The following is a 24619-nucleotide window of genomic DNA, read 5'->3' as shown; positions in this document are numbered from 1 at the left end:
TATTAAAAAGCGATAGCGATCATCGTTTTCTCTGCGAAAATAAGTTGAGGGCATGTTTATCACTTATTTGCATCGTCCTCCAATAAAAAAAAAATATATGGAAAGTGACCACGCTAAGTCCTATGGAAAGGTATTTAGCCCACATCTATCCACTCTTTTTGCATACAGCGTTACGAAAACGTCAACATTTCTGCCTATTCTGAACGACAAAAATGTGTGCGTCTCTCTTTCTCTCTCTTGCGCGGACTCCGCGGAGTGGGGGGGGGGGGGGGGGGGGGGGTTGCATGTTTAAACCAATAGGCTGGGAGCAATGTTAATGTCATTTCAGTGTGCGTAAAGCCCCGGGACCACTGGCGAGTTGTATACTCATGAATTCAGTGACATCTGAAGTTGTCTGTGTTTTGGTGTCATTCAAGCATGCCATGTCCTACATTCAGCCGATTTTGATATCGATTATAATTGCTCCGAGGAGACAGACACGTTTATCTTGACTTCGTGGACACGTATAAGTCAAATGAGACCCAAAGTAAACTGCGTCTTCAATTAAAGGAATATCTGGCTCGGGATACTTTGACTGCCGCCGAGAAACAAGACATAATAGGTGAGTTTACAGTTCATCTTTGATAGTGTTGTTATGACATGTTTTCATCAGTATCAGGGTTTAGCTGGGTTTTGAATAAGTTACTACGCAGTTTTAACGAATTTGTGTGATATTGCTGGTTAGTAGGCTATCAACAAAAGTATTCTACTATTAGCCTACCAACTTTTCCCACAACTTCATGCATTGATTTATTTAAATCCGAGAATGTGTGTTGTCTCTCCAATTTGTATGATAATTCAAATGGAAAGTCACAGGATTCATTTGGGGTAAATAGGCTAAATGAAAGAAGATTTTCTTCTGTGGGTAACTTCAAACTGGGTGTTAGAGCATATCGGGTGTAGGCAATGCAGTGCCGCTGCCCAGGGTTCCAGATGTATGGACTCAGCTGTTGCCTGTCACTTTGGTGACAACTGGTCGGCGCAGCGAGTTTGCTGTCTGTCTGTCGTGTACCAACCTCGAGTCTTCACATACGTGTATCGGTCCCTTGTGAGGATTTTTATTCACTTTAAAGTAAACTTCATATTCTTACGACGAATGTACGACGACCATTACAATAGGCGAAACCACAGACAAACAAAGCAACAATTTGATTTCAACTTCAACTTTTCAGTAACTGTTCCTCATGAGGACTCAATGAAACTTCAGATGTAAATAGGCCTATAATGTTTTTGTTTCAACCTTTAGCCTATTTTAACCTTTAGTCAGGGTGTGAAGGAAAACGCATCAATGATCCATTATGACTCATTAAAAGCCCTCTGAATACAATGAATAGGAGAATAGCTAAGCCTGTTCGCTGAATGGTATATGTCCATACCACCGGCCCAAAATCTGTCACTACAGTCGCAGCTGAAGAGACAGGAGAAAGAACATTGTTGCTCTGACGCTCTGCAAGTCCCAGTGCAGCAACGCGGAGGCTGTAGACTAGGGAAGTGAGAAACCGCAAATCAGATTCAGTCTCTTAAGGGCTCTTTACTGTATGGTCACTTTACATGATTGAGCCTATGCACATCTACATTTAAAGGAGTTTGGGGATTTGATCCAGGGTTGATTATTTACCCCCCATAAACTGGGCCCTTTATTTGGAGCCTCCCATGTGTCCGTTCTATTTTGTGGTATAACTTTCAAGACAGTGTCAAACTGCTCACGACTTCATGACAAGCAATTGTTCAGGGAAAAGGTGGGACTGTCTAAGTGAGTCAGATGGTGTAGGATTGAGCATACGAGAAGCCTATATAGTAATGCCCTCTAGTGGACATGTTGGTGGCTGCAAGGGTCTTATTTGTGATCCGCACATTCGTTTGGAGTAGAGAAAGATGCCATACGTGGAGTATGAAGTCAACCTTGAAACGCAAGGAGGAAGGAGTAGTTTCCTTCATATTGTGCAAACTAACGAGCTTAATGAGATACCTTATCTGATATATTGGTTAGAAGGAAGCTAAATAAATGTATGTAGATTTCTTGGAAATTCTGATCTTTGGATTTTGTTTCCCTTTCTGCAGCTTAAAAATATCACGTATTGCACACACACTTATTCTTAAACGTATCTCTTTAAAGTAATATTTAAAGTTGATAACAATGTGACATTGTCCATTTTGGATTGTGATTATGACTGGGGCTATGAACAAACAAATGGTGAATAGCCATGACCACATTTGAGAGCAGTTCTCCTGAAATGTTATCAGCTGTTTAACAGCCACGGGACAGTGATAATTCTTGCATAAGCCCTCCTGATTGCAGATGTGTTTTGTTTGATATATATGCCAAGTTGTCGAGTGGATGCACATCGGCACATCATTGCTGTGTGTGAGTTCATTTGTGTATGTTACAGCGACATGTGTGGCTTCACCGAGATTACAAAAAGTAAGCTGGACAGGGAACATAAACAGAGGAACCCATGTCCTTGTGGGCCAAAGGGCCATGCAGGCTGTGTGTGTGTGTGTGTGTGTCTGTCTATATATGTCTGTGTATGTGTGTGTGTGTGTGTGTGTGGAGGGGGAGTTAGGGGGTGCACACGCATGTGTGTGTGTGTGCATATGTGAGTGATGAAAGTGTAAGTGCAGTACCAGCATGTATACGCTGTTGATTTAGGGCCTTGCACCCACAAGACGCACACAGAGGCATGTTTGTGCGGAGCCAGAATTAATCACCTAGCAGCCGTGTAAATCGCCCTAAACCCAAACACTCTGGCAGGCTTTTATCCCAAGACTGGGCTCAAGCCAACCCAGAGAAGAAGTGTGTGTGTGTGTGTGTGTGTGTGTGTGGATGGATGAGGCTGTTGGGGGGGGGGGGGGCGGGTAGGGGATGGCAGTGAAGCCAGCCAGACTCCACTCGGACCTCTCGGAATAACACTGTCTTTCATGGCAGAGATGAAGAGTGCCTGTGACGGGCAGCGCACTTCCGCCTGGCGGCCCAGCAGAGAGCCCTGGAGCTCATCGCCCCGTAAATGCCTCTCTGCGGTGGGGCTGCAGCAGGACCCCGTACTATGTGGCCTGTCGAAATGGTGGTCTATGTGTGTCTGTGTGTGTGTGTGTGTGTTTGTCTGTGTGTGTGTGTGTGTGTGCGCACGTGGTCACTCCCTCCACACGTCAGCCGCCACGCTTGGCCCCCTTTAACATCAGGCGTGGTCTTACACTGTGGTCACTGAACCGGGAACAAAATAAACCCAACATCAGATGCTGGTGGCGTAATCACCAGTGGTCAGGCTATGAGCATGCAGGGCCTGTCTCTCTTCACGCTGCGCTGTCCAACTTCGAAACTGGATGACTGAACATCGAGGAGAGACAGGGAGAACCTCCATGTTGAAAACACATGGGGAAGAGGCATATTATTTGCAGCTGATTAGAGGTGGCCAGTGATTTAGCGCTTCCAGCCTTGGCTGTTTACGAGCACTTGAAAGTTAATGCTGCTGGAACACATCCTTGGCGGCGAGTTTAATGTCACACCAGGTCTGCGGTAATCCAGTGCTGCGCAGCATAAATGTGGCTAAGCATCAGACCACCATGGTGATGAATGCTCCACACATGTGTAGACCCTTGAAGGCAGCAGCTGAGGAGCTGAAGTCTATCCCCAACAGAGCGCTAACATATCATATGCAGACTCACACATATTCCAGATCACAGCCATGCAAAGCGCATATGATATATGATATGTTTTTGTTCCTGCATTAATTTTATCAACACTTTTAAATGTACACCTGCATGTAAAATGCTCCTGTAACTTTTATGATGATCCATTATTATACTCAAAACCACATAAATCTCAAGTTCTTTTTTGATGGACAAGATGATGTGAATTTGCTGTACAAGTTAAAGGGAAATTTCAGGGAGGATTTTTGTGCTGGGGTTGTTTGGCTTTCTTTTTGGATATGGAAACAGCAGCAAAAGAATCACACCAACTACTGTGAAAGTTGTAATTACATAGTATCAGGGAGAGACCAAAAAAAGTAAACATCTGGCCTCCAGTGAGCCATAAAACACCCCGAGCTATCCGCCGAAAAAGAATCCTCCAGCACTTTCCGGACCCCCGGCTCAAAGTGCTCCAAACTTGTGTGCCCCTCCCTTTCCTGTGCTCCTCATTCCAGCCAACATGTTGTGATTGTCAGAGGGGGATCTGTCAGGCCAGACTGATGATATGGGAAAGGTCAAAAGGAATCAAAATACAACCACCTAAGGAGTCCACTGAACAGGGCTATGCAAGCAATTTCCTTGAATTCTTCACACGGAGTAATGTGATTAAAATGTCAAATTATTTTTAAAAAGTGTGTGATTTTTTTTTTGTACACATTCATATTTGTACATATGCTGTTCTGGTAAAGACTGATGTCAGAATTTCTAAAAATAGTAACAGAATTGGTACCACTATTGAGTCATTCTGTTCTTAACAAGAATGATCTCAAATCCCAAATGTATTGTATGTGCTCTCATTTTCAAACATAACCAAATTCATCAGTCAAGTCCAGCAGAGCGAAAAAATGAATATGTAACTTTTCTTTAAACCGACCGCACGACCGCCAGTATCACATTCCTTAATGCCTATTTCCATGTGAAAGTCAGCTTATAGCACCGTCCACTTCTCACGTGCTGGGCTATAACCAAGCACACTTTATAAAGGACAGCCCAGTGGAAATCAGGTATGTTTGGACATGGAGCCAGGAGCTCGGCCATAACACAGTAAAAATGTCAGGTTTCACCAATAGATCTCACTGTTTGCTTCCTTGAGTACTGACTGTCCACCACCCCAAGTAAATATGTTGGGGTTAAATAGACTTAAGGTATATTAGAATATATTTCTGGTGATATTTCTCTCAGCAGTTAGGTGGAAATGTGGTGCCTCTCTCCTAGTGGAAGAGCAATGTATACATTCTAAGTTTTAGATTTCAGGATATTCACTAAATTTGTCAAGTCAGCACTGTAAGTTCGATGTGAAAATTAGTTTGATGTGAAAAGAAAAAAAAATGATGCAACAATCTTGAACAAGAATGCTACCAAAAAACATGTTCTTTTCCTGGGTGCATACTAAGGCATCTTAGGACACCTGAGGGGGAACCTAAACAAGTAAAGACCCGCTCTGCATTGCCTGTTCCTCAGGCTCAGGCCTCGACATCTGGATTGTCCTCACCAGTTGGACAGGACCGGTCAATTCAAACAAATGTATCTTTACTGCGGCCACTTCAAAGCATGCGAGTATTATGTCATTGCTGGTCTTTGTTTTTGGACTCCCGGCTTCCGCTATGCTGTGGATTCATGTGGTTTTACAGTCCAAGCAATGGTCGACCCGAGGCTGGGTGGACAGGTGGGTCAATATTGACCGAGACGAGCAGAGCTGAGCCGAGCGGACGACACATAGCTTGCAGAGCAAACCCCACGGCCCACAATGGTGCGGAGGGATGACAAAGGCCAGTCTGTTTGGCCACGGCCCACATGGCAGCCCCCAGAGAGAAGGGGGAGAGCGCGAGGTTCAAAGGGAGCTGTTTGTGTTTGGAATGCTTCTGCACCACCTTCCTGTTGGAGATCAGCGGATGAGGAAAAACAGCGGCGAGGAGACAGCCAACCAGATGTGCACTTGCAGGCATCATCGTATCATCATTACACACACACAGACACACACACACACACACACACACACACTGATCCAAGCACATACCATACACACTAACAGACATGCCACGATGGGATGTTGCAGCATGGCTCTGATGTTTGAAAGTAGGCCTGATGTAGGGTAGCATGGTATGTGTAATCTGCTCTCGGTGATAACAGATGCCCCAGCCTGGTTTCTATTCACTTCCCACAAAAGCCCCTCCAAGATGTTTGGCCAGTAATAGCTCTGGTTTGTATTTTGTCAACACAAAGTGTACTGTGATTCATCAGCCAAAGCATGTCTTTTTGGATTGCTGTCTGCCTTTAGTTACGGGTGGCTTTAACTTTTTAACCGTGTGACTTAAATCTAAGGTGGTTGTTGTAGTAAGCAGGGCCTCTTGATCTAATACAAGGGATAAATGTTGTTTTTACTGCATAGGCAAAGGCTGATAGAAGATGCTGTGTTTATGAAACACGGCCTGTTGCATGGATGTTAAGTTCCTGAGTCAGGAAAAAAAAGAGCCCATCAGCCACAGGCCTAATAAAAGGGGCCCTTTTTTGTTTGACAACAATGGCTATCACAGCTGGTTACTTGGCAAGCAAGGTCATCACAGACCATTGCCATGGTCAACGCGACTGTCTGCTCCCCCCTGTGTCCGTGTCAGGATAAATGGTCCTAATCACGGAGCTGTTGGACTCACATGAGAGGGCGCTTTCCCCGCAGCTCTACAGCGGGCATACCTGCGATCCATTTCCACATTAAAAGACTGAGGGGCCAACATCAGAGTCAGGGATGTTTCTCTTAGGGGCCCCCGGTATAATTCAGCCACTTTAGTCTTTCTCTCCCTCTTTTTCTTTTGACTTTACCACCACCCCTAATGACTTAAATTGTGCCCAATTAAGCCGGGCTAAAATGAAGCATCCCCACTTGCCCCGATGACTGTTCCCTCTGTGAAATGCCACTGGAGCATGTGTTTAATTAGCCAGTTATAAAGCACTGTAGTGCAGTGCCTCACCAGGAATGTTAATGATTAGTGGGATCCCGACTGAGAAGCATTTAACTGTTTCGTACTATTGGCTAACAGCATTGGCCTGCTTTTTTTTTCTCCCCAAGCCCTGTGGCTGGAGGTAAGACTCCCATGTGTGGGAATCAGGAGGAGCCATCTTGATTTTTATTGGCCCCACCACAGACTGGATTCCCAGGCACTAACACCCACCTACAACCACACAGCTCTGTGCCAGTTTCGCTCTGGGCGAAACACGAACAGGAAATGGTCTCCCTGACATGCTTGGATATAGCACTTATCGTCGAAACAAGGATCAAGGCAGGGAAAGACACAGTGCCAGATGTTATGTATTTGTTGAGTCATTTGGTTCTGTCTTGAAGCATTTAAAAGAAACATATATCCTCCATTGGGTGTCACCGAGTCAAGTGCTGTCTTTTTATGGGGATCGACTTTCCCTGTGCTTGAATATTTTCGCTTTATGAGAATCCACTAAACTGAATTAGTATCTGGTTTGGGTATTATGTATGTGTCTGTAATACTTACAAAAAGGTTTAAAAAGTTTGCAGTACAAAGGAGTTCTGTATATGAGTTTGATTACAACATTAAATGGAATGGCAAAATCACATACGTCACTATTGTGAGCATTACAGTTCAATTTATTTATAAGTTAACCATACCGAGATGCAGTATTATAGTACATATGCTTGTATACAGTGATTTGAAATCATGTATATGTCTCTAAGAGAGTGTGTGTGTGTGTGTGTGTGTGTGTGTGTGTGTGTGTGTGTGTGTGTGTGTGTGTGTGTGTGTGTAAGTGTGTACAGTTGAAGAGGTCATTCGCCAAGTCTATGTGTAGACTGCCACATAGTCTTTGTGGGGTTATAGTGTCAGCCAGTAAAAGAGCTTCCTTCTTTTAATTGCTCAGGGAGCTCTGACGCTTCACTTCCCATTGTCCCCAATGAGGTCTGGATTTTACAACTGAGTAAGTGGGTGTCAAATAAGGGGTAAAATACGATGTCTAAATCCCATGATTTAACCAAGACATCCTTATCAATAGTGTTTCACTTGAAGTTAAGATTCACTATATGGTTTAACATACTTTTAAATAGATTTTTTCTTTCAAAAAAAGCAACACATACAGAAATCAGCCACTGACTGCTAAATAAGGCAACACTTTAACATGTATTAAATCACTGTAATGTGCTTTTAGAGGTTATACTAATATACCAACTCTGCCAAAACAGCGCACAAACCTAATAATAAGTTCACATTTAATTAGAATTAAGGTGAAATGCACAAGTTTTTGTTAGCTATACCTCCACCACAACAAATAAAGGCCAATGTAATATTCCCATTACTTCTGGATTTATTCAAATGAAACATGTGATTTGGTTTGGTGATTGGTCCAATATAAATTGATTATAGTGATTGATTGTTTTATTTCTAACAAAGGTTTAGCCATGGTCATAGCATGATAGATCATCTCCTTAACTGATTTGTGAGATTCACTGCAGGATGAAATGACCTCAAGCAAGGTCAAGTGTGGTTTTCCTACTTATTCATTATTTGGCTCTGTGTTTAGACATAAGTTTGTCAGGGGAGAGCTGTATGTGGCTCACATTCTGCTGAGGCTGGTCTTCCTTGGGAGATATTGTCTAAGGGGTTATCTGAGGGTTATACCAGTAACCACCACACTGTCTGACCTAAGTTTGTCAGTTCCAATCTCCCTAAGTCAATATCAATGCAGAGTCAGCTCCACCAGTTGACCTTTTCCTCTTTTAGGCGTAAAGGGCTGTTATTACAGTAGTGATAGGGTTTTATGGTCCTTTATGACTGCACCTTTTGTTGTGGCTGCCCCCTGATAATGGCCATTGGCAAGTCATTTAAGCCTTGAGACAGCCCTACTTTTATGATAAGATGGCTCTCATCACTGGGTGCTACACTCAACAAAGGCTGGGGACAGTAGTAAATAGCAATACAATGTAAGGGCATACAGCACTCTGACCTTCCGACGAAGAGTCCTCCGTAGTGCTGTTACAGTGCATCTTGTTTCCATGGTTCACTCCCAACATAAGGAAAGTACTTTAATCCATTAGGTTGTTACACTACAGTAGATCAGCCAATTCTCCATGCGTGAGCAGGAATCCGAGTCATGCCAGAAAAAAATGAAGTTTTGTTATTGAATAATTGTTCCTGGCTGTAATTCTTATTATTAGGAATGATTGCATTTGACCACTGACCAGTGACAACTGAACCGTATCACTGGGCCAGCCAGGCTCTGATTAAATGTTATTTCTGGGAGGATTTTGAGATGAGCCCTCGCAGGTCTGTTTTTTGCTGATCTCCAAGAGCCTGAGGGATTATATTGTCCAAGAATCCAGTGCTATCCACAGTGGTCAGGTCTTTAACTGTTGGAGCATGTTGGCAGGCAAGCTCTCAGGGGTGTTGGGACATGTTGGGTCAGAACCTTGGTTTTTGCCCTCTCTCATTCTTCCTTTTACAGTTGAGGTGAGGGCCAGGTGTGAGGTGCTGTTGGGGTCATTGTAGTCGTGACGGTGGAGGGCCATAAAGCAGGGGAGAGATTTACGATTCGCTGGGCGCTCACAAAAGGTCAGAGGTCAGGGATATGTGGCTTGTCTTGTTTTATATTTCACAAGTATCTCAAGTGAACCCTGAACTGTGAAACAAGACCCCTCTCTAACAATAGTTCTCCACTTTTAGTGTGCCACCAGCAAACCAAACTCCCATCCCCTTTTAGTGGATGTGTATTTGGATAGACTTGGATGTAATAGCCTCTTCTTAATGACTTCTCTTTCTTTTTTATTAAATGTGTGATGCACAGCTGTAAATGATGGGTTAAAATAATGTAGTTTAACCTGAATTGTTTGTTTTAAAGTACTTTGAGAATTTGAGTGGTGTTGGACAAATTGTTTAGTGTCAATGGTCAATTGAAGAGTCTTTGTCCTTCCATTAGAACCTGTTAGATCACTGTGATGCATTTCACAAATCTCTTTAGTGTATCGTCATTCATGCCCCCCCCCCCCCCCCCCCTCCATGACTGGCAACTAGTAGCAGGCATAGTTAACAATAATGGTTTCCTTGTATGATTGAAGTACCAACCCATCACATTACCAGTCATACCTAATGGGAATTTAAAAAATGTTGTCTCTCAACCTATAACAAAAAGCCATTGGAAGGCATCCCTATCTTCAGGATTTTAGGTTTTGCACCCAGCTTGAGTTGTTGCTCTACAATTTGTATTTTCTGCTCATTCATTTTGGCATGTAGGCACCACAGCATTTTGTTTTCTGCAATGCTTACCTTAAAACACATGAAAGCACCCCACCCTTGCAGGATGTGGAATTGTTTCTCCCTTAAAGACTTGCTAATGTAACAGGGGGCAAACTCTGCCTTTGCACAAAGGACTGCAGTTCAGCCTGGAGCCTGCTGTGAATAGAACTCTGTGGCCTTGACTGCAACAATGGCTTTGTCACATACCTCCTCACAAACCTGAAAAAACTCACTCCTTCTGTCTTTTTCCCATATACTAGTTTTAATGTGTTCGAAATTACATACAAAACTTCAGCTTTTTAAAAATATATATAGTTGAAGTCAGAGTTACAAAGGGCACTGTGAAATACTGGTTAATTGATAATTCCTGTAAATCTTAATACTAGCATACAAGCACCCTTGCTAAGAGTGTCCACAGCATGATGGTACTCTTGTAGCTTTGCTGTGAAAAGTGAATTGTTTGGGGTCACCAATAAAGACCACCCTGAGGAAAGGGGGATTGGATTTCATAACTTCCTCCCCCGTTTAGGAGACATGGGCTCCGGTGGCCACAACCTGAGCCTAAACTCTGAGCTTTGTTTATTGAAACAACAGGAAGGCCTTCACCTTTTTCACATTCCACAGGAAATGAGGGAGAGAGGATGAGGTCAACTGTCCCTCTACTTTCCAATTCTGGGGGCATTCTGCTCTCTCAGCTCTATACATGGAAAGCATGGCTGGCTCTGTTTGAGCAGAATTTAACTCAAGGCCAAGTCAGATGCATGCATGCAATACAAGATTCTTTTCCAAGGCTCCTCCAATCTATTTTGTAGCATCAATGGATGACCTGTGGTCATTTTTCTTAGGGCACCAGATTTGGCACAGGACAGAAAGGCAGGTTTTGTTCCAAGTCTGGCCTGGAGCTTTTGTCAGACTCACAATGATTCCAACAGCATTTGTCATTTAATCCCAGGGTGGCGATTCAAGCCTTCAAGATGACTAATGGAATCTGGTTTCTGTGGAGAGTAAATCACAGGAAGGTGTATAAAAAGTTCAAACTCATTTTCCCCGAAGGCAACATACATTTCCTCGTACAATCACAAGGTTGATAGTGAAACTTCCTCATGGAAGTGGTGGATTTGGATAGGGACATGTCTCATTCATATGTTAAGCAGGGCTCAAGATTCCATGGGGGGCAATTCTTCCATCACAGTGGTGTGGACCTGCTGACATCATTGTTGACTTGGGAAGTAAGGGATGGACTTTAGATGAGACCCATTCAGCCTCTTGTAAGAGAGCACAGACTAATTCTGGCCTTTGACATTCACTTCTCACTACACTGGTCAACCCATGTAAAACAGAGGGATTTAAGCATAAAGACAGCATCACTGCTGTGAGAAGAAACCCAGTTCATTTTGTATTGTTCACAACTTAATCATTTTACAGCCACAAAACTTTTAGGATTTCTGCAAGATGGCACCATTTACATGTAGCATAGTAACACATGGACTGACATGTGTGAGCTGTTAAGTAACTAGCAGCAGACGTCAAGAGAGGGAACCCAACATTTTTAGGAAGAAGGGAGTTTCTGAGGAAAGCTCACTTCAGGAGAGAAACTGGAGCTATTAAGGAGGGGCAGACTCCCCGGTGGACCTCATTTGAAGAGTGTTTGAAGTGCGATAGGTTGGGTCGCAAAGGGTGAATGCCCCATCCTGACTGGCTGAGCCCTGGTCAGGGGGGAGTGGCTCAGAGCTGGCGCTGACACTGTGGGACTAGTAGAGTAAAGGAAACAGCCATCTGGTTGACCTGCTCCCCACCACACACACACATAGGCACAGACATACAGGCATAGGCGCCAGAGCGTGTGACACTCTCTCCCTTTGATATGGGATGTAGTCAAGCTGACAGCTTTGGATGCAAAAGTTCTGGACCAAGGATTGGAGATTGCCTGTCTTGGATGTAGACAATCGTACATGTGGTTGCTATAAAGCCCAAAGACATGTAGCCCCGAGACTTGGAAGCATACAGAGGACACATCAAAACTTTTGCCAGCCAGGTGTCTGTTGCTCAGTAAGGTAAGACAAGTCTTTGGAGTTTGGAGAAATTTGTCCAGGGCAGCAAATGTGTTGGTTTGATCACTGTAGAAGTATTGCGCTAAGCAACATTATTAGGAAATATTTCCAAGCAAATTCTTTGTGATATCAAACCTATCAAACTAAAGCCATAGATGCAAGCTTACTTTCAGGTTGCTGGATATCACTTTGTATCATGCAGGTTGACATGACTAAGGGGTGCAAATTCATTAGCTGTGGTTTAAACATAGCTTTGTAGAGTCTAAGAGGTGTCAGGGTGTTGAGGAAGGTGTGTGTATGAACACACTGGCAGTATGGTTCAGCTGGATGGGTCTGATGATTGTGACCAGAGGGTGCTTGTCAGCTGTCTGCCGACAGCACATGTGTGTCAGGCCATGAATGCAGGTGGTCTCTCTCAAGCTGCCTCGCTCCACAGGGGAAAGCCTCACGACCATTTGGCCTTGGAATAATACTCTCCATGATGGATGAGGCCCTGATAGGGTCAGCCGAAATGCTGCCTCTTGCCTCTCCACATTGAGACAGGCTCATCTATCTCAAATGAGTCGTCACATGTGGCCTCTCTGTTTTGTGTATTTCTATTCCATGTCTTTGAGTTCAGACTCTTTGAAAGATCTGATATTAAATATTTAGTTTTGGCCACACACGGCAGACACATAAGACATACATCTCACACATTAGTCTTGCTTTGATGATATTGTAATAGTAATTTTCCATTTCCTTTGTGTCAAACCTTGTAAGCTTTGGGCAATATGCGTCTGCAACGTTTTTTGGATGCACTGTAGGGGAAAATAGCATATGGACTCCATTATGAATTGTGCAAGCTGGCTCTGCCGATCCTGTGTTCAAATGTCCTATTACAATTGTGCCATTACTCCGTGCTGTGTTCTTGAAGCACCAACAAGCCTTTGGCTTTACGTAATTATCTTCCAAGCAAAACAAGCCCAACGTGTCTAAATGCAGATCTAGCATGAAAATGGTTCCTTCCAACAGAAGCAACAGATATGTCACAAAATGTGCCAGAAACACCACAGGAAATCTTGTGGCATCTGTAGCTCAGACATGTCATAAAACACTTTTGATGAAAACAGTAACCATCAGAAGCACTACATCTTGCCTCATCATTCAAATACACACTGTGAGAATCGTCTCATTAAAAATTGTGAGCTTTCATATGGCTTGTGCTGAAGCTGTGAAACTGTTTTCTAATCAGTATGGAGAATTCCCGAATTCTGATGTACTACCAAATGTATGTAGCTGTCTAAGGACTCGATTATAATTAACTCTTAAAGGTGTACCGTCACACCGTTGTGAAGGGAATGTTGGAAAATGAATGTTCTAAAGAATTTCTGGGTTCACTGAATTCAACATAGAATTTTAGAACCTTCAATTGTTGCGGAAAGGAATCTTATGTTAGAATGTTCAAAAACCCACACCTTTATGGGTTAAGGAAAATATCATATGCCTATATACTAAGGCACTTTTGATTTAGTGTGTGCTCCAGGGGTTCAACTCTTCTTAGTGAAGGTGAACACAGGCTCATCCGTCGCAACTGCTGACAGATTTCTCCCTAAAGGATTTACTTAAACAAATTAGATGAAGTGGTTTAAGCTTTGACAGATTTCCCCCCGAAGGTATTACTTAAACAAATCAGATGAAACTGTAGGAAAGTGAAGTAGGAACTATGGGCTAAACTAAAGGAGTCTGCACGCACTCTATCCTCACTCCAACAAGGTTACAAAACATCGTTTTCCCATACTTTTGTGTAAATGCATCTCCATTGTTGAGAGGGTCTATTACCATATGATTTAGGGCTAGTTCTCAGGCTTGATCACCCGATTACCCCCTCTAGGGCCCCTGGACCACCCCCCACCCACCCACTTCTGCCCCTCACTGGGGTCTATAAGCCCACTGTGGGTGGACCTGAAAGATATGCATCTCAGGCTCCCAAAAGCCATGTTAACAAGTACCTCTACAAAAGAGAGGGCCTGTTAAACACTTAGTACAGCAGGGGTTCACAGCAGTGTGGGAGGACACACACACACACACACACACACACACACACAGGAACTGGCCCCCAGCCTCCCTTCCTGCATGCAGGGCCTACACGATCATCGTTGCCAACAGATCATTAAATATATGTTTGTTTTTCATTCAGTCCAGCTGCTAGTATATCCCCACACTGCAACAGAACACGTCTAATCTGTCTCCCATCTCTTGTAATGTTGATTGAATGTGGAAATGGAGGAAACGCTGTGGACAACTGCTTTGGATAGAATTAGCATACTTAAGGATGTGGTTCAAGGGAAGGGCGTCGGCCCTGACTGTTCTTTATTCTTCAATTCAACTTGGTGGGTCTGCCTGCATATCAAGGATGAAATACTGTATCTGTGTATTCTCCGAGAAAAAGTTTTCAGACCCCCCCCCCCAAATAAAAACTGCTGAAGAAATGTGTCTACCACAGTGGCACTGGATACACGTTCCAGCCTATGACAGTTTCAGTTTCATTCATTCAACATTCATTTTGGCTCACATTCTTTGGAAGTATGTTGCAATAGAGAAAAAAAGACACTGGCTGGTACTAAAAACTTACCCTAAAAACAGGGTTGTAGTTAGCACATGAATGACCATGAATACAACAAAAGAAGCTTCTTCTTTTGGCTGGGGACCCAATCTAAAGACAGGTTTTGGGGGGCTCTAAATACCAGTGGCCGAGATAACAGGCCTCATTTAGCAGATAAAACAGACAGAAGAAGTAAACAGCTGCCTGATAGAGCAGGCCTCCCTGTCTTCTGTCACTCCTCAATGGAGAACACGTCAGAGAGTTCCACATAAGGTGTCAGTCTCTGTTTCTCTCGTGAGGGCTTGATAACAATACATTTTTGTTTGGGCATTTATCATATTTCTCTGCTATGTGCTGAAAGCTGAGTGCTCCATGGAGGACACTGGGTGTTGTTGTTGGTTTGGTGGTGGTGTGATATGACTTGAATCTGTTGCCTGTCCTTGAGTGGCCAGTTTATGAATAGCCAGTAGCTGTCTCCTGGGAGGCAGCTAATCATTCATCAGCAGGGCAATGGCATGTGGGGCTATCCGAGAAAGACTCGTCACCAAACGCAGAACAGGGTGCAGCAGATACAGCTGACACTGTCAACAGTTTGCTCTTGTCATGTTTTTCTTTTTTTGGTGTGTGTGTGTAGAGGGGTGGCGTGTGTATATGACCCACACTTTCAGGCAGCCAATGCATGGACGACATTCCAAGGAAGATATTTTTCAAGCCCTGACCATCTTGTCTGTGTTCTTCAAAGCCAGCAGTCAAGTGTGGCTGGTTTTTTCAGCTGTCTGCCGGGCCCTGGGGGGGGGGGCAAATGGGTGGGGGAGCCAATGCCCATTCTCCATTGAAGCCTCACAGTCAGAAGCCTACAGCCTTGAGCAACAAGCACAACTGGACAGCAATCTATTTCCCCCAATATGCATCATGGGGCTCTTCTATTGATCCGCTCACTTTCCACAGTAAGGGGTAACTCATAACACAGGCTTTGATGCCAACATTATATAGGGCCATCAATTGGGTGAGGCTGCAAGGACATGGATGTCAATTTTTTTTATTGCAGTCATGAGAAGGTGGGCATGAAATAAATCTCCTGGGTGATTGAGCCGTGCAGGAGGGGTGAGGGGTGATTTGCGTAGTGGCAGAGAGAACAGCAGCTTCTCCTCATTCCAGTCCGGTCTGCAGCATTGATCTCAAGTGTGGCCCCATACTCTGGGTCAGTGTGTGTGTATGTGTGTGTGTGTTTTCTGAGGGGGTGTCTCTCTTTGATCTCGCTGTGCTCCGTGTCCACCACCGCATTGCGTCAAGGTCTGATGACCATGTCCGGGCACTCCCCTGGCCAGTCTCACCTGTTTCCCTGCGCCCCTCCTGTGAAGCTGCCCCCGGAGATGAAAGGCAGAGGAATGGGCCTCTGTCCGCGCCCTGACCATGAGTCTTTCTGGCAGGTTAGAAAACAACGGCTCAGGCACACAGTGCACTGGGGGACAGAGGGAATCTGCTTGTAGAGACTTTCCATATGTGACTGGATTTGCACATGGCCTGCACTTCCACTGGTAGGCTATGTGGTACTGGGGATGCTCTTCTTTGGAAGAGAAAACCAAAAGCATTTTTCTTACTTCTTTGAAATCTACAGTCTGGATGGTGCTAATTATACATGATGCATGATGAAGGGGAGATATAGGATATCAAAAAAGACAAAATATATGGAGGTATTGTAAAATACTCCCATTTTAGTAGGAAAGACCAATAAAAATTCCTGACGAATCCCATCATGACAAAAAGGGCTGTATTAAATTGCCGTTAAACTAGACAAAATGTCCCTGCGTAAATGTGCTGGAACATGGGAGTGTCACCAAAACCACATCAGGCACGACCTCTGGGTGATGCATCGCCACACTGGCTATGACAGTAAAATGGCAATCTTTTTATAGGCCAAGCCTTTTTATAGGGCTCTCTGCGGAGGAGCCAGGTTTGCATGGATAATTGTGCTTCCAGTGGTGGTGACAATGCAGCCCCAGCCCTGAGGCATACATCAGAGTTTGTGTGCATGCGTATGCGTGTGTGTGTGTGTGTGTGTGTGTGTGTGTGTGTGTGCGCTGCTTTACATTTGACCAATGTGTTTTTCTTACTTGCTGTGCCGCTGTAGGTCGCTCTGATGAACCTGGAGAACGTAGCCGGTTACCACGGTGCCGTGAGGCCACTGGACATGGAGCAGAAAGTCAGCAAGCTCACCTTTGGCTTCCAGCGGAGCTCCACGTCGGATGACGACTCCGGCTGCGCCCTGGAGGAGTACGCCTGGGTGCCGCCAGGCCTGCGTCCTGAGCAGGTGAGGTCACAACTCGTCATTCCCCTTGCCTACACTTCCTGTGTGTGAATACTCTTGTGAGAATATAGCACTCTTATAGGGCATTACTTTTCTTATATAGGGCATTTCTTTTCTTTGACCAGTCAACGCTTGAAAACAGAATCCACAGATAGAGTTCTAATGTGTTAAAAATATGCATTGGCCTACTTTCACATGGCTCAGGGGAAAAAAGATTTTTAAAATCAGGCTGTTAGGTAGCACCGATTTGTTTAATTTTGTTTCGTACCAATAGTACTTGGTGACCTCAAGAAACAGAGATCTATTTGAAAAATTGCCAGAGTTTTCCTTTAATGCTACAGATAACACTGAACAATGTGTTCAGTGGATTAACACATGTCCTTAATTAGTCAAATTAATCTGTATCCATGACTCAAACACTCAGTTCTGTTCTGTTAGACACAGAATTTAGCATGGTAATTCATTTTAATTTCAGTTGAGCAGATTCTGTTTCCAAGTCCTCAGGAGTGCTACTCCCACTAATGGTGATGTCATTAAGCCAACACACTATTTTTAACCTCAAATAGTTGGTTATGAGAAGGTCACACTAACTCACACACTTACTCTGCCACCATGTGAATTTTAACAGGCTGCAATAAGAATATTGTTAAAGGTCACAGGAGAATGGTGACTTTTTTTACCATGCGGAATGGACTATTTTAGCCCCAGATGTACCAATTGAAAATCTGACAGCCAACGGTCATAGGCAGCCCAGCCCATGCTGAAAACATTAATCAGTATTCCTAGTGGTCCACTGTATAACAGGAAAGGACTTGGAAGTGTATAAAACATTTCATAGATGCGTGTGGATTTTAAATGATCAAAGTGTTGATTTCTGTGAAATCCTGGGACTACTCCCAAAACAGACGATAAAAGCCTCGTCTAAAAATACAAGTTATGTGTCAAGAGTTTGAGGATAGAGTACGTCTTGTTCTATGGGAGGTGTTGGAAATAAAATATTGTGCCAAATATCTGGAACATTACATTAAAGCCTTACAGTTGGCACATGAGATCCATCAGTGAGAGCGTGGTTCCAATAGCTATCAATTTACACAGCCAGCGCGAGAATGACTCTGTTGGAAAGGCATGTTCTAATTTATAGGAATCCGTGTCTATCCCTTTCTTTTTCTTATGGAGCAGCTCTGAGCCACCCCCCCTCCAGTCACTCTCTCTTTCTCTCTCTCTCTCTCACACACACACAGGATGTGTGTTTTTTCCTATTTACAAACCCGTTCATGGAAAGTCTGTGAGTGATTATCACGAGCTGGCAGACTCTGAGCCTCGAAGGCCGAGTACCAACCGCTGGCTAACAGCGCACTAAAGCACTGCAAGCCACGTCTTTTTCCCCCCTCCTCCTCCTCGTTTACAGGCCAGTCCGCAAACACAGTCTGCTTGTGTCTGGAGGCGCTGTGATGTGGCACTCTCCCAAAACAATGGGGGAGGCCCTCGCTCTCTCTTAGCCCACCCTCCTGAGCAGCAGCGCTCTGGGCTGCAGTGAACAAGGGTGATGGGCCAGAGCACCAGGAGACCCCTAAAATCTGAACATGCTGGGTGCTTTGTGTAAAATGCAGGGAATAAAGTCTTATGTCTTTATAGCAGCCATTCCCTGGATTGCCCCTCTGCACATTATGGGTGATCATTGCAAGGGTGAGACCCAGACCCGGGACTGGGTCAGCACAGCCCTGAGGGAGTGGCGGAGAGGGGCCGGGCTAATAGCTGCATGAAAATGTGCATAATTTATGACGATGCCTGATTGTCAGAGACTAAATGGCATTCCAGCAGCTTGTCTTAGCTGCAGCATGGATGGACACTCCACTCCACTCACAGGCACATTCGGCCTCTTTATCTGAGGGCTGTAATGACCAGAGCTCGTAAAGCACTCTCCCCTCACTGCACTCGGGTCAAAGAGCCAACGGGGCAGTCCAGGCAAGCAGTTCTGTTCTGGTCAGAGTGACAACTAAAGGCTGCTTGTCCCCCCCCCCACACACACACACACAACCTTCCTGGTAACTGCTGAAGAGACCAGGCATGTTTGTTGTGATAGGATGATTGTATAACTATTTTTGGACATTACTGAAAGGTCTTTATTTAAACAATGTTCGTGTGACATGAGCTGCCTTTTGACTTTGCTTTGAAGTTAGTTGTGTGGGAAATTACATAGACGATTTCAATTTTATCTTCCAATGTTTTTTGCCGCCACAAGTCATGGTGTTTTTTGCACACACTTCATCATGCCGTTTGCCTCCACAGAACTGAAGGTTTCTGACCTCTTCCCACAGGTCCAGCTGTATTTCTCCTGCCTGCCTGAGGACAAGGTTCCCTACGTGAACAGCCCTGGAGAGAAATACCGCATCAAGCAGCTCCTGTACCAACTGCCTCCCCACGACAATGAGGTATGAGTAAAATCCGAAGAAGGTGCACCATAAAACTATGCTACAACAGGCTCACACATTAGTAAAAGTGTAACGGGCAAGGATTTGCAAGCCCACTAACATTTTTCCCACCCTCAAAGACCTCAAAGACACCCTTGAACCTGTGCTGGCTGTGGGACGCTTTGTTACGACTGGTAAAACCCTGTGATTTTCAGGCCTGCTTAATGGCCACAGCATTCCCGGTGGTGCCATCACAGAGGGGATCTTTGTTTTCATCTGCCTTCTCAATGGGTGCCGGCACCATAAGAATGAGACTCTTTTGACTTGACTTTATGATGTTTGCTGGGGAGGACTCTGCTCGCCATGTGGTGTGAAGATTCCTGGCATAACATCAGTTTACAAGCAGAGGCTGATGTGGCAGTATATGTTAAACTGATGGGTTGTGGGGGGGGGGGGGGGGGGGGTGAATGTATGGCATCACTGTTTACTGGGGCTGAGTGGCAAGACAGCCCCACTTGTACATCTCCACTTGTTTTTTTTTCCCTTTTTCTGTCATCCATCTCTTGATTTCACTCTAAACATGGAACCAGTTTGTGTAAACGCCCCTTTCACTCTCGTTAAGGCTTTGGCTGGTGTTTAGTGTGGGGTTGGGGGCGAGGAGAGGAAGGGTGTTTGTTAAATAGCAGAAAAACAGGAGGTGGTGTAAACTGAGGTCAGGCCGTGTCGTTATGGACCTCACCCCAGATTTGTGGCGAGAGATCATTGTCAGTCTGTGTGCCAAAAGACTACTTTCTCATGTGTTTGACAAAGCCAACACTCTTCCCCCTCTATTTATCTCTCCCAGGTGCGTTACTGCCAGTCCCTCAGTGAGGAGGAGAAGAAGGAGCTGCACATGTTCAGCGTGCAGCGCAAGAAGGAGGCGCTCGGGAGGGGGACACTCAAAATGCTGCCCAGGACAGTAGTACATGCCATTTGTGATCATGTGAGTATCAGATTTACTACTTGAGCTTCTAAAACAAAGGATGGGAACATGACGCATAAATCTGTTCTTAAATGCTCAAATAAGAAGTTAATCAATGTTGATGTTGTCAATGCCATTCTGATGTTCCAAATCTACTCTTTTTGACTGGCACATTCATAAACATATCCCCTCCATTTCTTTTCTGACTATGTCTAAAACAACACAGCCTGTCTTCTCTCATTCAAACAAAAGTATCATCTATACTCTGTGCTGATTCTATACTTAATGTAGTAGAAAATAATATCCAGTTAGTTCTTACAATGGCTGAAGAGCAGCCTGAGGAAAAACCATTAAACCCTATGAAAGCATATTCCTCTGAAGCGGCCAAAGTTCACTGATGGGGTAAAAGGTCCATGCCTTCCCTTTCATTTCATAGCCATTCTGACCCTCTTTAGTCGTCCAATTGTCGTAGAATCCAAGCGAACAGGCAAGCTTGTGTCCCCACATGGCATACAGACATAAGGGAAAACAGACCACAGAGCTTGCAGCCATAATTCCTTCTGACAGGGGATGCCACATACTGCCTTGGCTCCAGACAGATGGAAGGGGATACAACACCACCGTTATTCACCAGCGGGCCACTGAAATGTTGTGGCCATATGACACCCCAGTTTCCAGCGATGCCTCCATATTTAATGACAGGAAACGACTGTGGATGTCATCTTGTACCAGCCGTGGTTGCATAGAGGCATGGAGCATGCCGTTCTCCCAAGCCACATGTAGACCTGCTATCATTTACTGTTGAGAGATATAGCCAGCCAGGGAACTTAAGAGGGAAAAACATGGTCGCATATACTGATACAGGAACTGTCAAACTAATCACAAATCACAGCACCAACCAATCAAATTCAAGTATTTAAGTGATTTATATGATTCCTGGTTCTCATGGACTGGTTTTCTTTTCTTCACAGTGTGGGGAAAGTATCAATGGTGGTGAGATGACCGTTTTTGCCTCCAGAGCTGGGCCTGCACTCTGCTGGCACCCTGCCTGCTTCGCATGCTCAACCTGCAATGAGCTCCTGGTGGACCTGATATACTTCTACCATGAGGGCAAGATCCATTGTGGTCGTCATCATGCAGAATTGCTGAAGCCTCGATGCTCAGCTTGTGACGAGGTGAGTCTACGTCCACTGTTCGGCACTAACATCCATGACAGAGCGAAGCCTAATTAAGGGCTTCGTTTCAGCCAAGTCTTTTTTTCAGTATATTTGTTGCGTCTTCAGAGAAGTTAATAACAGACTAGAGATACTGGAGTGAGACTTTGCAGAGAGTTGACAGTTTTTCCAAAATCTGTGAAATACAAGCTTTGCCATCGTCCCATCTAACTGAAACTCTGCACCCTCCTAGATCATCTTTGCTGACGAATGCACAGAGGCAGAGGGCCGCCACTGGCACATGAAGCACTTTGCCTGTTTCGAATGCGAGACCATTCTGGGTGGGCAGAGGTACATCATGAAGGATGGACGGCCGTACTGCTGTGGCTGCTTTGAGTCTCTCTACGCAGAGTACTGTGAGGCATGCGGAGAGCACATTGGTAAGTCCTCTTGGCCTGTGCTTTGTTGACTTCTACCTATTGAGTATGCGTACCACAGAGATTCCACCAGTTTGTAATCAATACCCTTACTCCCAACTCCAGGTGTGGACCATGCTCAGATGACATATGATGGCCTCCACTGGCACGCAACTGAGACATGTTTTAGCTGTGCCCAGTGCAAGACTTCCTTGCTGGGCTGTCCTTTCCTCCCGAGACAGGGGCGGATTTACTGCTCTAAGGCCTGCAGCATGGGAGAGGATGTCCACGCTTCGGACTCCTCAGACTCGGCCTTCCAGTCGGCCCGGTCTCGCGAATCCCGCCGCAGCGTGCGCATGGGAAAGAGCAGCCGCTCAGCGGACCAGTGCCGACAGTCGCTGCTCTTCTCCCCTGCTGGCAACTACAAGTTCCCAGGTTTCTCTGGAAACGCAGAGGACACGCTGTCTACCAAGCTGTCTCAGCTCAGCTTCCCTGATGGCCACTTCTGGGGGAACAGGGAGGAGCAGGAGCAGGAGGCCCCTGAGGACCATGAGGAGTGGGCTGAGCATGAAGACTACATGACCCAGCTCCTGCTCAAATTCGGAGAGCACGGAGTATTCCAGCAGCAGGAGGACGCCAGGCCAACAGAACTGTGGATGAACGAGTCTGAGGTCAAAACGAAGGCTGAACCCAAGCCAGGTGGTGGCAGCAGCAGCCAGAGCCTGGCTAGTAAGAAGTACCAGGTGGACATGTACTGGGCTCAGTCCCAGGATGGCCTGGGAGACTCGGCTTATGGCAGCCACCCTGGCCCTGCAAGCAGCAGGAAGATCCAGGAGCTGGATTTGGAAGAGCATGGTGCAAGTGGCTTCAAGCGGAATGATAAGCAGTGGTACAACGACTCTCTGGAGTGCATTACTGATGAACTGAAGCAGAACACGGCGAGTGTGAGGGACTCAATGGACTCTTTGGCATTGTCTAATATCACAGGTAAGATCTAAGACTGCTGCTCAATGCATTTCCTATACTGGTGTTTCTAAAAATGTTACATGTTCTTTAGTAGCTTTTTTGACTGATCTTTTGATAATTGCAGGAGCTTCTGTTGATGGTGACAGCAAAGATCGCCCACTACTTTACTCATTACAAAACTTTCCTGAACTTGAAGTAGAGGACTGTGAGAAAACCAGCAACATGGGAACACTCAATTCCTCCATGCTCCACAGGAGCGCCAACTCCCTCAAGAGCATGACCTCCGAGCTGGAGCAAGAGGAGGTAGTGGAGGAAGAGCAGGAAGAAGAGGTTGTGCCACTACCAGAGGCGAGGCCCAAGCTGCCTCACCTGCCTGTGCTGCGTAGGACGCGATCGCAGTCCAAGCCCCAGCAGGTCAAATTCTCAGATGACGTGGTGGACAATGGACGCTACAGCGAGCTGGAGGTGCGCCAGCCACCGATGAGTGAACGGACTCGCCGACGCGTGTATCACTTTGAGGAGCCAGACCAGCGGCAACACCAGCATCATCACCGACACAGGCGGCGCAGGAGTCGCAAGTCGCGATCAGACAACGCCTTGCACATGCCCCCTAAAGAGAGGGCCCGCGTCTACTTCAGAGAGGACCACCACAGGCACGGAAACCCACAGCAGTATGGACAGCAGTCCCAAGCCCATGCTGCCTCTGACTATGGTCTGCAGAACCCAGCTGTGGAAAGGTTCCTGGGGCTCTATGGGGCTGAGGATGATGACTGGTGCTCCACCTGCTCCTCTTCTTCATCCGAATCAGAGGAGGAAGGGTTCTTCCTGGGCCAGCCAATTCCGCAGCCTAGGCAACCCAGGTACCATTACTACGCTGATGATCTACCCAGCCAAGTGTCTCCCAACTTTGGCCCAAGAACAAAATCCAAAAAGAAAAGGGGACATAAGGGCAAAAATTGCATAATTTCATAGGTCATCAACTATAACTTCTATTATTTTATTTCAGCTTTCTTCACTCTGTATAATACTACGCTTTTCAAAGACCTGCATTGATTTCCTTATGTTAAAGTTGATGGGGACTTGAGATGGCCTGGATGAGCTCTATAACGGTGTTTACACTAAACTCCCTGTTTGACAAAAGTAGGAAACCTGAAAATGTCATATTCCAAATGTCTCCTTGTATGAGTACATATAGTAAAGTAGGAGAGCCTGCTCCTATCCTCACTTCCTTGTATGAGTATCAATGTATTAATGCGAGTATCAATGAACACATTTTAAGAACATTTTTGCATTTCAGTATGCAACTTCAGTTGACATTTACTAATAAGTAATAAGCATCATTGGCAGGTTTAAAATATATTTATGAAACAGCATTTACAAACTGAAATTCTTATTTAACAGTGCAAATATTAATGTATATACTGTAAAGTTAAGATGTAAAACTGATATTTTTATATCCCTGAGTTTCAAAAGATGTTTTTATATGTTCTGGCTACAAGTAATAGTTTTGGACCTGCAGTAATGGTTTTGAGTTCTGCTTTTGTTAATCAGGGTTTTAAAAATAATAAAGTAACATATGGTCATTACTTCTGACCCATGCTATCTTCATGTATGAGTTTCTTTTGTACCAAGGCCATCAATGGGGTCAAAAACTTTGTATTATCTCAGGCCTAGTCGGGTTGTATTTATAGGTAATGGTATATTGCAAATAGATCCATATAATCTCTATAAATGTAAAAAACATGGAAAAGAAGGCTAATAAAATAAATTCATAATAAAATTATATCATTACACACA

General features: G+C 44.9%; 1 protein-coding gene across 2 annotated transcripts; it reads left to right on the top strand.

Moving 5' to 3' along the window:
- Nucleotides 1–346: 346 nt before the first annotated feature.
- On the top strand, nt 347–24408 carry prickle1a (prickle homolog 1a). 2 transcript variants are annotated; one of them, XM_042111095.1, is made up of 8 exons: nt 347–601; nt 16738–16917; nt 19233–19346; nt 20170–20307; nt 21258–21461; nt 21694–21880; nt 21983–22843; nt 22947–24408. In XM_042111095.1, exons 2-8 carry the CDS (start codon nt 16747–16749, stop codon nt 23792–23794), a joined length of 2523 nt encoding a protein of 840 aa, XP_041967029.1. In that variant the 5' UTR covers nt 347–601; nt 16738–16746; the 3' UTR covers nt 23795–24408. The 2 variants fall into 2 exon arrangements, with proteins under 2 accessions (XP_041967029.1, XP_041967030.1); XM_042111096.1 differs by lacking the exon at nt 347–601 and adding an exon at nt 11773–12028.
- Nucleotides 24409–24619: the final 211 nt, after the last annotated feature.

Source organism: Alosa sapidissima, chromosome 11, assembly GCF_018492685.1.
Source record: "Alosa sapidissima isolate fAloSap1 chromosome 11, fAloSap1.pri, whole genome shotgun sequence".
Classification (NCBI taxonomy): Eukaryota; Metazoa; Chordata; class Actinopteri; order Clupeiformes; family Clupeidae; genus Alosa; species Alosa sapidissima.
The sequence above is the reverse complement of the archived record's forward strand: the minus strand, read 5'-3'. Positions and strand labels throughout refer to the sequence as shown.

Excerpts from the sequence above, each read along its gene's own strand:
- prickle1a (XM_042111095.1), top strand. The coding sequence starts at position 16,747 with ATGAACCTGGAGAACGTAGCCGGTTACCACGGTGCCGTGAGGCCACTG. Across the intron at positions 16,918-19,232 it reads CAGGCCTGCGTCCTGAGCAG|GTCCAGCTGTATTTCTCCTG; the intron begins GTGAGGTCACAA and ends CTCTTCCCACAG. Across the intron at positions 22,844-22,946 it reads GGCATTGTCTAATATCACAG|GAGCTTCTGTTGATGGTGAC; the intron begins GTAAGATCTAAG and ends TGATAATTGCAG.